Here is a 12,423-nt window from a genome sequence, read left to right as displayed (position 1 = left end):
CAATGAAGTGGCTTGTCACGTGCAGATATATAGCAGCCAAATAATCTAAAAAACACATGTTTCTAAATGTGTGGAGGGAAAAAAACCCACGCAACCACGGGGAGAACATGCAAACTTCAAATATACAGGCATCAGGTCGGGATCGAAGCCACGACCTCCTGTATATCAAGCGACGTAGTTAACATCTCGCCACCATGGCACCCCAGTATATAAAGCACTCCGTTTGTTCAATTATGTTGTTTCTCATATCTGTCATCGGTGAAAGGAAATTCAACTGGGGGATTTGGGAGCAATTTTAGTGATACGTCACATGGAAATTTACCTTATCCTAGCATAACAGTGTCATCAGCAAAGATATTTAATTTTGAGTGATTTCAGTTCAGTCCAAGATTGTTTAAATAAGAACAGAATTTGACCCAACACGGAAACTTGTGGCACACGCTTTGCTACTTTAATGTTTGTGGACGAGATGTTATCACTCTGTATGTTTTTGGAACGGTCTGAAAGGTAGCTCTTAAACCATTTTATGGGACCGTCTGAAAATGTTCGTTGACCCCAGCCATCTCTCTGCTCATTGTCCCCCAAGTCTCCCACCAAGGCCTCCTCGATCTCTCTGCTCTCTCTGCTTCTCTCCCTCCCCTCCTGCTCCAAATTTACCTCTCTCATCATCCCCCTCCCCGTCACACACCTTCCCTACCCTCTTCCCCTCACTATCCCTCCCTTTCACCCCTCCTACCTTTCTGCCATCCTTCCCTCCATTATCTCCACCTACTCCCTCTTCCTTTCTCCCCTACTTCCCAATCCCCCCTCCCAACCATGCACCTCCCCTCTCTCTCTCTCTTGAAGGCTCCTTTCCCCACACTCTCCCTTTCATTATTCTACATGTCACTTGCCCCACATGTCTACTTCTCCTAACGAGTCCTCCCTGCTATACTAAACCAATGTGATGCAGGGACCTCTTGTTCCTATAATCTAAAATCCTTCAATAAGCTGCTAGTTTTGCTCCTCCTACTCATCGGGCGAGATTACGTCTAATGTGGAGGTTTTGTGCAAAACTAGTTATGACTGGCCAAGACTAATTGTATAATCTATTGAAATTGAGAGAAATAAAAAAAAAATTACCCGTTCTGATAGCTATAGACGTAGTGCTGCTTGGAAGCGTACTATCAAGTGATACTACTCGACTGTGCGTGCCTACATAGGTCACCAACGTTGACGTTGATTGTGTAGTGACATAGAACGGTCACTACTGTATCGGCCCGTACGAGGGCTGGGGGCCCCAAGGGGGTGCCTGGGGGGTCACGTGGTGGAGGGACCCGGACCTTCCCAGAGGTGGGGGAAGGGAGGCGTGGCCTGGGAAGGGAGGCGTGGCCTGGACAGAGCCAGCCACGCCTGGGCGGAGCCGGCCACGCCAGAGCAGATATAAGCGTGGTGTGAACGCAGATCGAGGCTATTGTACTGTACTCCGAAGTGAAGACATCATCGGTCCTCAAGTCCCAGGTCGTCGTCCTGAACCAGAGTGTTAGTGAGTTGAGGAAGGTGGTCACCACCTCATGTACAGTGTTATATTACTTACCGTTGAATAAATAGTGTTGCCTTCAAGCTGCGTGTGTGTGCACCTAATTCGAACCCACTACAATTGTGTTCAGCCGATGACAGTTGTAGCGACATCGCTGGATGTCGCCGTGTGTGTGGCCAGCCTGGTAGAGGCACGCCACACAATGTTCTCTCAACAGGGACACCACCGAAGGCAGAAGCAGTACCGCCGGCCCCAGCGGAGCTCAAGGAGCACGGACTGACAGCGACCAGTGGCACCCTGCACTGGGTACAATGCCAGCCCTAGAGGATAGGGTGCAAGGGGGGGGGGGTGCCGGCTTGGGGAACGGGGTCCCACGGGGCCATGGCACTCTCCTTGACCGCGGAGGACACGTGACCGGGGGCGTCTACCCGAGGACCCCCAAAAGGGGGGCTGGGGGACCACGTGTCCAGCAGGGATCCTTCTCGACGGTTCGAGAAGGGGGTCGTGGCTCGGGGCGGAGCGAGCCCCGCCACGGGGGATAAAAGCCGGTCTCCCAGTGGGACCGGCTGTTGTTGCGATCCTGAAGAAATCTACGTGCTGCCCTCTGCCTGCAGACAAGACCAACACAGAACCTGGACCAAAGCTGCGGTCCCCGTCCATCATAGATACTCCCAGTGCAGTTAGCGTAGTTAGCCTGGTGGACCGCCACCATAGGTTAATATCTGGTTGGTTAAATAAATGTGCCGCCTCTAAACTGTACGTCTTAGTGTCCGTTTGTGTCCACTACACAGGTACTGCGATTTTTGGACACAACGGCAGAATGCACATATATAATGTGCATGAGTAATGCACATGCACAATGCACATGCGTCATATACATATGTAAAATACATACAGTATGTAATGACCGAGGCAACAGACCACCTACCTCACATAAGCTTACATGTGAATGGACAGTCAGGAAGTAAATCAAGGCCTCTGATTGGTGCGGGGAGGCCTCAAAGACGATTGGTTAGGATAAGAGATTCAAATAAATTTGAGAGATTAAAATGTAAAAGGCGGAGAATTAAGGTTGACCGTAGGGGCGACGATTGACAACCGTTGGAGGAGGAGGACGAGGATTGGCTGAAAGAAATGGGGTCAGCGAAGCTTCCAGAAAGGGGCTCTGACAATATAAAAGGGGACAGCACAAGTGAGTTACTTCTGAGACACTATTAAAATAGTCGTACCATAGGTAATCCCTATTAAAGTATGGTGGTCTGTATAGGCATGTATTTAAAAATGTATTATTTGATGATTTGCTTCCAAGAAACACCAAGTCGGTAGCAATCCGAACGATTAAAATTATTTTATTTATTTCAATTTCGATAGATTTTATAATTATTCTTGGCCAGTAGTAACTCTTTTGTTGGCACACGTATTCTGCTACTGCTGACTTGTATTTGGGAGTATTTAATATTTCTTTGGTGTTCTTTTAGTCACGTGCTGATCATTCGTCCTGTTTGCCCAACATAGCATTTGCTACAAGTGCAATTAATCTGCTACACCTTCTGTTGATAGCTTCGGTAATACAGCTTTTGTACCAGATATTACTGGTAGGAACCTCCTGGTTACACCAGCCCACAGGGGATTATTGTGTCCGTCGTGCAGGGAGGGGCTGGGTGGGGAGGGAGGGGCTGGGTGGGGAGGGGAGGGTGGGGAGGGGCTGGGTGGGGCTGGGTGGAGAGGGGACGGTGAGGAGGGTGGGGCTGGGTGGGGGGTGGGAGGGGTGGGGCTGGGTGGGGAGGGGCTGGTCACCCAGTAGTGCCCTTATAAAACTCAACGTTTAACTTACTCACATCGGCTTGTGCCCGCCCTCACAGTCCGGCATATTTGCGGAATACACCACGCCGCCGTTGACCCTGGCCATTGACCGAGCAACTCAACGTTCCTACCAGCTCCCTCTGCAGGAATGTGTTAATTTCTGTATTATCTGTACCGTACCAAATCTGACTCGGATGTTTTGTTTTTCCAAACATCTGGCGAGTTTATCAGCTACTCCTTCAATGTACGGTATTTAATAGTTTTAATAACTTCTAAATTGTAAGTGGTCTAAAAATGGCAAAATGGCCACAAATTCAGTTCTGTTGAGCTGGTGGTCTTCATAAAAGCCAAGAGCTTTATACAAACAATGCTGCGACACATATTGTGTCGTTAAGTAAACAGAGAAAGTAATGACAGACATGGAGTAGCAAGACTGTGGTCATATGACACCTTAAGAAGATCACCGGAGCTCCCTTAAGCAGCGCATCCGAGTTGAGACTTCTCCATCGCACAAAGTCCAACCTGGACTCCACTGCTGCACGGGGTGGCGTGTCGGGAAGAAGGGGAGAGGAGAGTGAGGCAAGGTTCAGGGAACGATGTCCGAGAGGATGCACATCTAGGAGATGAAATTATGAAATCAGTTCGTGTGAACTGACCCCTTAATTTCCCCCTCATAACAACCGCCATCGCCACTAAGTGGTGGTGACGTGACGACGGCGCTTGTGCCAGGCTATGTGCACTTTATAACCTCCATAACCACCACTACTGCTCCTGTTCCCTCTTCGCATTCTCATTAAATGGCGACCAATCATTCCCCCATTCATTCAATTCATTCCTTCATCAATTTCGCTTTCACCGAATTCACGCATCATCACGGACTCGACCCCATTGCTTCCTCTTTCATCAATTCTATTCACCTCATCTCCACCGTTGCACACACACACGTTGTACACCCTTCTTAACTCTCTGTAAAGTGCCTTTGTCAAGGCGCTATATAAAATATATTAAGACAAGATGGACTGTTGTGTTGCGGGCTCGTGAGAAGTGGCAGTGGGCCTGGGAAGGTGTTTATCCAGCAGTGGATTGCTCCTGGTTGATGATGGTGAAAGGCGAGGGGGAGTTTGACTTGAGGTGAGAGGTTTAAGATTGTAAATAGAGAAAAGAGTTCAGATCCACTTCGTTGAGCTGTCATTTGATATCCAGGTCGCTTCTGAAAAAGAGCGACATTGCTCAGTGGGCCTTGCGTGGTGGTAAAATAAAAAATAGTTTCGAGTTTAGTTTCACCCTCCACGATGTGTCAAGGATTACGAGATCCACAATATAGGCCCCCATATCACTGTGGATTCTTGCCATTATGCTGTAATCGTTATTTTACCTCAATACAGTGATTATTCGGTTTACGATGCCATCGATTAATGATATTTCGATTCAAGATCCGCCTCCCATAAGGTCCCATATTTTCTAGTAACGACATGTTTTGCAATATCACGCGGCTGCCAATTTCAGCCATGTTTTTCTTTATCCATGTTTCTATTAATATTAATACTTTAATAAGTTATTATAACGTTTATTTATTAAAATTATGCATTTAAATATTAGAAACCATGTTTTTATGGTGAAAAAGGTCAACTTCCAATCGTCTTGGAACAAATTAAGCCTTTAACGTGCATTTCCAAAATTCAATTAATGATCATTTCGATTAATAATGATTTTTGTGGAACCAATTAATACCGTTAACTGAGGGGTCACTGTACAGGCATACCCCTCTAATAGCGCTGCCGCTTATAATGCTATTTCGCTATTCCAATCTTTTGTCTTAGAGGAAAGTTCCTGCATGGATCAGCCCATACGTAGTCTTGTGGAACCTGAATCGAGGAGTCTATTATACCGATTTTGCTCACAGTCGATCTGACAGCCACGTCAAAGTATCGATTCATCGAGGGTTAATCACTGTATCAATTCATTGGCAATCCGTGACTAGAGTAATCCCATTGATCAGTAAGGCATCCAGCAGACAAATGATGGGAGCAGTGTGGAATTCCAGACCACAGTGGCCGGTGGAGAGATAATGGTTTAGAGCAAGAACATCTTTGCAAGTCGTGATTTTAATTAAGCTCTAAGTGCAGGAAGACACTGGACCATTAATCCAAAAAACATGGCAATGGTGGTCTCTGCGGAGCTGTTTGTGTTGCCTTCAGATTTAAGGTGGTGGGCGCTGGATGGTAATGTGGCATTGTCCATGGCCACTGACATACTAAATTATAAAAGACCGTCGATGACGCCGAGCCCATCAATTTCTCTGCGCACGACAAACTTTATTAAACCGGCGGCAGGCGCTCAGACACTGTCACGTGTTAACTTGGTGACAAAGTCGTCAGCTCCTTGAGAGTAACACTTTGCTCCCAGGGTGTTGCAGCGGTTGCCGCTTCGCAGCGGTTCCCACAGAGACGTCGCACAGCCCGAGCCATTTGGCCACCTGAGCCACAATTTTAAACAATTTAAATAAGAAAACGAACACTCGCCTTCAGACTTAAAGAATGAAACCCACGAGACTCCTCTCCTGCCAAGCTCCAGTGCGAGGACATTCAGCTCCACGAGCTTCTCTCTCCAGATGTCTTCTGTGAACTGTGGAGAAAAACACACGATTATTTATTATATTATTACGCTTGTTCAGCCAACAAAGCCTCATTGAGTCTCAAGACTTCTCTTTGAGATGGGTCTTGCCAAGTTTTCACAGGAGGGTAACGATGCCGCTGTGTGGTGCAATCCCAATTGAGCAATTTACAGGTAAAGTGATTCTTCAGCATGGCAACCTTGGCCGAATGCGAGTTACTATTGCACACTTTTAGCTGTGAGAGGAAACCAGAAAACCTGGGGGAAATCACGTGCTGAACAGGAGGGTGATATACAAACTCCACACAGTGAGGCATCCGAGTCAGGAATCGAACCTCGGCCCTTCTTGCCCCATTGTCATTTCATGTTGCTGTGCACGGCGCCCAACAATTTGCTCCACATGCTGGGGATCTTCTTCAGGAAGTGAATTCTAGCCCTGCTATTCTACATGTTGTATACACGGTCCCTGAAGAAGTATCTCATGACAGGTGGAGTGCAAAGTCAGCCATGCCCGGACAACACATGGGGGAGTTAGAGATGGCACAACCGTGATAACAAATATATAAACACAATGCCCTTCAACTCTCAGTGATCAGTGTCAACACCACACTGGGTGTGATTCACATGTTGACAGAAATCGGTTTAAGCGTAGGCAGAGCACTCCGTCTCAAGTTTGTTTGATCAGGAGATGACTCAAAAGACCAGGATGAGTCATTTGCAAAAGTGACCTGGATCAGCAATATGACAACGGCATGAACATCACAGCCAAGTACAACAATGAACCAAATAGAAATTCGACAACAAAGCAAACAAGCACTTTACAGAACATGCATAAGGTCACAGACATGTATAAACCCACTGTTGTACTGAAATCTAATGGACATCTCTCGCACGAAGGGTTGCACTGTTTTACAAGAGATCCGAATTGGATGCTTTGTCTCATGCTGCTGATCAGACAATTGGGATAAATTGAGGGACATCAAAAAGTGGTGTCATATTTTATTCACCTGAAAAGGATGATTGGCCGAGTTGACTCCGAATGGGGATATACAAGATCCTAGACTTCCGAGTGCAAGCCGGGGATCTGTGCCCTCATGTCCCCCCTCATGATCGCACGGCGGGGAAACTCACCCTGGAGCAGAGGGTGAGGCTCAGCGAGTCACCCAGGGCGAGCTGATAAAGAGCCACGAGGACCTGGCGGGAGGGAGAGACGAACAGAGAGAGGCCACTGTGGAGGTCCCAGCATTGAGGTCACAGCAACATGGTCCTAGCAACAAGGTCCCAGCAACACAGTCCCAGCAACACGGTCCCAGCAACAAGAGCCAAGGGTACCACACACGCATTGCCAGAGCAGAGATTCACAGCCATGATCACCGCCAATGCAAGTCTACTTACTACACATGCAAAACTTCCAAACGCGCTTAAGGTTAAAGATGCAGCCATGCCATTGCTGAAAGCACTTCATTTGAGAGAGCTCTCCAGAAGCACTCTTGAGAGTATATGGGAATACTCTGCCACACCTCTATTGTGGATATTGGTCGCGAAAGCCTACGTGTTAAACTGACTAACCTCTATGGGGAGGATACTATTCTTCATACTAGAAAATTAGAGAAACTCCGAATTAAGCGGATGAAGCTGTTGTCTTCACTGGCGTTTCTCAAAAGATGCAGAGATTCAAAGGTAATACCATATGCAGTTAAAGTAACTCATCACATGAAGTCACCTAAAGCTAATCAAATACGACATAAAGCTTGTGAATTGTTGCTAAAAGAGAGAATACAGCACAATAGAAATGAACAAAGTCACATTTCTAAATCACTAATGCCCTTACACGTAAAAATGGGTAAGTGTCTCTACAGATCACTGGAATATAATCGACACAATTACACAGCAATCAGCTGATAATGTATTTAACAAAACTAGCACTACCCAAATTAACAAATTTGCTAGACTGACTAACAAACAACTCCCAACTAAAAATGAACATTTTAATAACAAAACGATATGGTCAGTCCTGTCTAAAAGGTCTTAACTTTGCTGTTGCCCCACGTACAATCTCTGTCGATGAGATAATTGCTGAAGTGGAATCAGCAGTGAGACATCTCTCCACAATCAAGCCGAGATGACGAGGCACGAGGTTGCCAAAATTGAGAACAGCAAATTGCCAAAAACAAATATTAACTTCAGTGAAGCAAAAGCCTTCAGAGAATTGAGAGAAAATAAAGATATCCAAATTCTTGCTGCTGATAAGGGCCGATCGACTGTTGTGATACCCCGTGAGGACTATGATAATAAAATCAAAGATTTACTCGATGAAGGTACCTACCTTAAAATTAAACGAGACCCAACCAGCACCTTGGAACATAAAACAACGGCAATCATTGGCAAGTCATCAATTGCCAAGGAGGAGCAATACCTGATCAAACCAAGGGCATCAATACCACCAAGACTTTATGGCCATTAAGACCCATAGTTAGTACAATAGGCTCTGCCACATACATATTAGCACAATACGTAACGAAACAAATACAGCCCTACATCAGTAGGACCTCTTCGTTTATAAACATCTCATAAATATAATTCAAGATATTAAGTTTAACCCTAATGATATTCTCGTAAGATTTGATGTGACCTCTCTGTTCACGAGGGTTCCGGTCAACGAGTCAATTAAATTACTCGACACTGGTAACGAACAAAGGTTTAGCCAAAGATATCCCAAGAGTAGCTGAACACGGTCTCAAGAACACATTTCTTGTGGAAAGGTGACTTCTATAAACAAAAGGAAGGTGCAGCAATGGGCCCTCCTTTGTATCCTGTGATAGCGAATGTGTACATGTGTAGTGGCATAGAATAGTAGTGTTGTGGCATAGAATAGTAGTGTAGTAGCATAGGGTAGTAGTCTGGCGCTGGCTGCTGACAGGGAAGGAGATCCGTGGCTTACGGCAGCCCTGACGTCAGCAGGCCACGTGATACACCGGAGGGGGATCTAAGGGAAAGGTCACAGAAGGGGCACACACCAAGAACCCGCTGGTAGGTTCTATAAAGGGGGCGTGGCCGGGGGCGGAGCCAGGCCACGCTGACAGTATAAGAGGGGCCCCTGGAGGAGACCTTGGGGCGGTTGTGTGGAGAGGGATCCCCGTCGTGCTGCTGAAGTCTTTGTCACCATTCTTCTTGTCGTCGTCACCATTCTTCTCGTCGTCGTCACCATTCTTGTCGTCATCTTCACCATCCTTCTTCTCGTCGTCTCCGTCTTCACCATCTCGGGGCGTCACCAGTCAGGCAGCCTACCAACTGTCCTGACTGAGTAGTGTCGCCGACAATAGATGGACTAATTATAAGAGTCTTGTTAATAAAGAAGTGTCTCCAAGTCTTATCGTCTCCGAGTTAGTCACTACATTTGGCATCAAAAGTGCTAAACTAAAACAAGAAATTTGTCACGTCAAAGTCGGCCAAGAGAGAGAACCAACCGACCGTGTCCTCTGGAGACGAGGATGACGGGGATGTGATCCCCTCGACAGCCCCGGAACCCGGGACTCCGCTGATGTGTCCCGAGGCGGCGATGCTTGCGGAGCAGCAGGAGAGGGACGTCGGCCCCTTGCAGCCGCCAGGCCGGAGAAGGGTGGCGCGACCTCACTGGGCGCCTCGCAGGCCTGCTCTCTGTCGCAGCGGAGCGGTCGTCCAACTCGGGTCACGCGGCGCCCACCAGAGATGCTGCAGCACGAGGCAGCAGGCAGACGGGGCTCAACTTTCGCTGGGCCCTGCCTTTTTGGCACCGGTTTTCTCGGGAGGATGCCCCTTAAGATTCTTGTTGATCTGGGTTGTATTGGATTGCCGTCGGGATAGCGGTTGGCCTTTCCGAGGTCTCCGACCCAGTTAGAAAGGGCCAACGCCACGGTTCAGGCCCTGGCAAAGGAAACTGTTACGGTTCCTCCAGGTGCTCAGATGTTGGTGCCCTTGGGATTGCGAAAGCAACTTGATTTGACAGATACCGTTGAAGGGGTCCTTTTCACCCCTTCGAACAAGGCGATTCGGGGTCTCGCGTTGGTGGGGGCCCAAACTATAGCAAAAAGGGGACCAGGAGCCTTTTTTGCAAGTGCTGAACGTCGAGGTGGGGGCTGCGGTGGTCCAAGCGGGTACAGTTTTGGCCCACGCAACGGCCGTGCGATTTGAGGAGACCTGCGAGGGGGCTGCAGAGGTCGTTGCCATGGTGGAGCGGGGAGGCAAGTCGGATGGGGCTTGGATGGACGCGTTGTGTGGGGAAAACTCTAAATTGTCCGGGGAACAACGGGGCGAGTTGCGTGCCTTGCTCAGAGAATGAGGATATTTTTAGCCAGGAGAATGGATGGATGACTCCTTGGATGGCTTGTCGGGTTCGCGGTTTTTCTAGACCCTCGACTTGTTGTCGGGGTTTTGGCAACTGCCCTTGGATGAAGGATCCAGGCCTAAAACCGCGTTCCGGACACCAACTGGGTCTTCACTCTGCTCCGGCCACGTTTCAGCGGCTTATGAAATTGGTCTTGGCAGGTCTTCAATGGGACTCGTGCCTCATTTACTTGGACGACGTAATTGTGTTTGGGCGCACGTTTCAGGAGCATCTGCAGCGGTTGTGGTCAGTATTTAGCAGGGTGCGAGCGGCCAATCTCAAATGTAAATCACAGAAGTGCCATCTTTTACAAACATCGGTGCGGTATTTTGGCCACATTGTTAGCGATCCCGGGATAGCCACGGATCCCGACAAACTGCATGGCCAACCCCCACGTCGGTCGGTGAAGTCCGCAGTTTTGTCGGGTTCGTGTTGTATTATCGCCGGTTCGTCCCCAAGTTTGCGACGATCGCTAAGCTCCTCCACGCGCTCACTTCCAAGGGCCAGAGATTTTGGTGGGGGGAGGAGGAGGAGGCCGTGTTTGTCATGCTGCGCGATGGCCTCGCCAATGCGCCTCCTCCCCTTGGATATCCCGATTTATCTCTGCCCTTTGTGTTGGATACGGATGCCAGCGACACCGGAAATGGCACTGTACTGTCCTAGGTCGTGAACGGTGTGAAGAGGGTTGTGGCCTATGGGAGCCGTGTGCTGTCCCCCGCAAAGCAGCGTTATTGCGTGACGCGCAGAAATTTGTTGGCCAGAGTGCACTTTGTGCAGCAGTATAGGCCGTACCTTTACGGAGGGTACTTTGTCGCGCGTACAGACCATGCGGCTCTTCAATATGCCTTACAGGTTGATCAGCCTTCCGGCCAACTTTCCCGCTGGTGAGAGATTTTGCAGGACTACTCCTTCACGGTCACCTACAGGAAGGGTGTACGTCACTGCAACGTGGATGCGCTGTCCCGGTTACCACCGAGGGACCAGTGTGCATGTCTAATGGATGCTGGCTGATGTAAACCATCGGCTGCGGAATTGCCGTTCACCGTTTTGGCGTCCGTCGATGGACCACCACCCGTGACAACTGCTCCTTGTGACGACACAATTGGTCTCACGCATTGGGACGAGGGGTAGTAAAAATGTACCAGCGGGAATGTCCCTTATAGCCCTCCATGACGGGCTTTTGATGAGGTGGGATGAGGAGCTGCAAAGTTTTTGCATTGTGGTGCCGACTGCTCTGCGGGGTAAACTTACACGGGCTGTCCACGTAAAATGAATGCATCTTGGGGTGCGTAAAACTTTGCTGACACTGAAGCGTGACATATTTTGGCCCGGGATGACGGACGACGTGTACCACATGGTCAGGGGATGTACTGACGGCGCACGCCGCAAGCCGCCACCGAAGCAGGTCCAGTCGCCGTTACAATCCATCTCGGTGTCTCGTATTAACGAGCTGGTTGATCTGGACAAACAAATTCCTCCTCGTCGGGGTGGAACACCTGTCCCGGTGGCCGGTGGCGTGGCCTCTGCCAGATCAGTCGGCCGCATCCATTGCGGACGCATTTTTACATGGGTACGTTTTGGACAAAGTGGCCCCTAAACAACTTCTTACGGATCAGGGGCGAACAAAAAAAAATATCTGGACATCGCCCTACCATCCCCAGACGGACGGGATGGTAGAGCACTTGCACGGGACTCTCACGTCCATGTTGTGCCAACAGGTTAATGAGGCACAGTCAGACTGGGACTTACACATTCTAGGTGTCCTGGCCACTTATAAGATGGCCCCTCACACTTTAACAGGATTCTCCCCGTTTTACCTCATGTATGGGAGGGAAAGTGACCCCCCCATGGAGTCGGCTCTGTTGAGCATGGACCTGGGCCAAAAGAAGGCTGTTATGCCCACGCCCATGCAGGTCATGACTAGACGGCTGACGGAGGTGCGAGAGGCGTCTCGGGGATTCGGCTAAACTTGTAGGGCAACGGGAGTCCGGGACCCCATGGACCGCTGGAGGCAAGGCGTGGGGTTGCATTGTCCCCAGGTGCCCCTGGGTACGTCCCCTAAATTGCACCGGCCGAGGCAGGGCCCTGTTGAGGTGATTGGAGTCAAGAGGCCGCAGTGCGTGCA

General features: G+C 49.1%; 1 protein-coding gene across 1 annotated transcript in view; it reads right to left on the bottom strand.

The window, feature by feature from the left end:
- The window catches only part of LOC133341675 (Fanconi anemia group A protein homolog), a 138,191-nt gene that overhangs the window by 4,291 nt on the left and 121,477 nt on the right, over window positions 1-12,423 (bottom strand). The window contains exons 43-45 of the mRNA XM_061550266.1: window positions 7,067-7,129; window positions 5,845-5,947; window positions 3,773-3,857 (exon numbers count right to left, since the gene is read on the bottom strand). Of these exons, the coding sequence (XP_061406250.1) occupies window positions 3,773-3,857; window positions 5,845-5,947; window positions 7,067-7,129 (251 nt within the window). The remainder of the gene's footprint in view (window positions 1-3,772; window positions 3,858-5,844; window positions 5,948-7,066; window positions 7,130-12,423) is intronic.

Source organism: Lethenteron reissneri, chromosome 12 (genome assembly GCF_015708825.2).
Source record: "Lethenteron reissneri isolate LAM-NWPU_2019-01 chromosome 12, ASM1570882v1, whole genome shotgun sequence".
NCBI classification, from domain to species: Eukaryota; Metazoa; Chordata; class Hyperoartia; order Petromyzontiformes; family Petromyzontidae; genus Lethenteron; species Lethenteron reissneri.
This window is presented reverse-complemented; position numbering and strand designations above follow the sequence as displayed.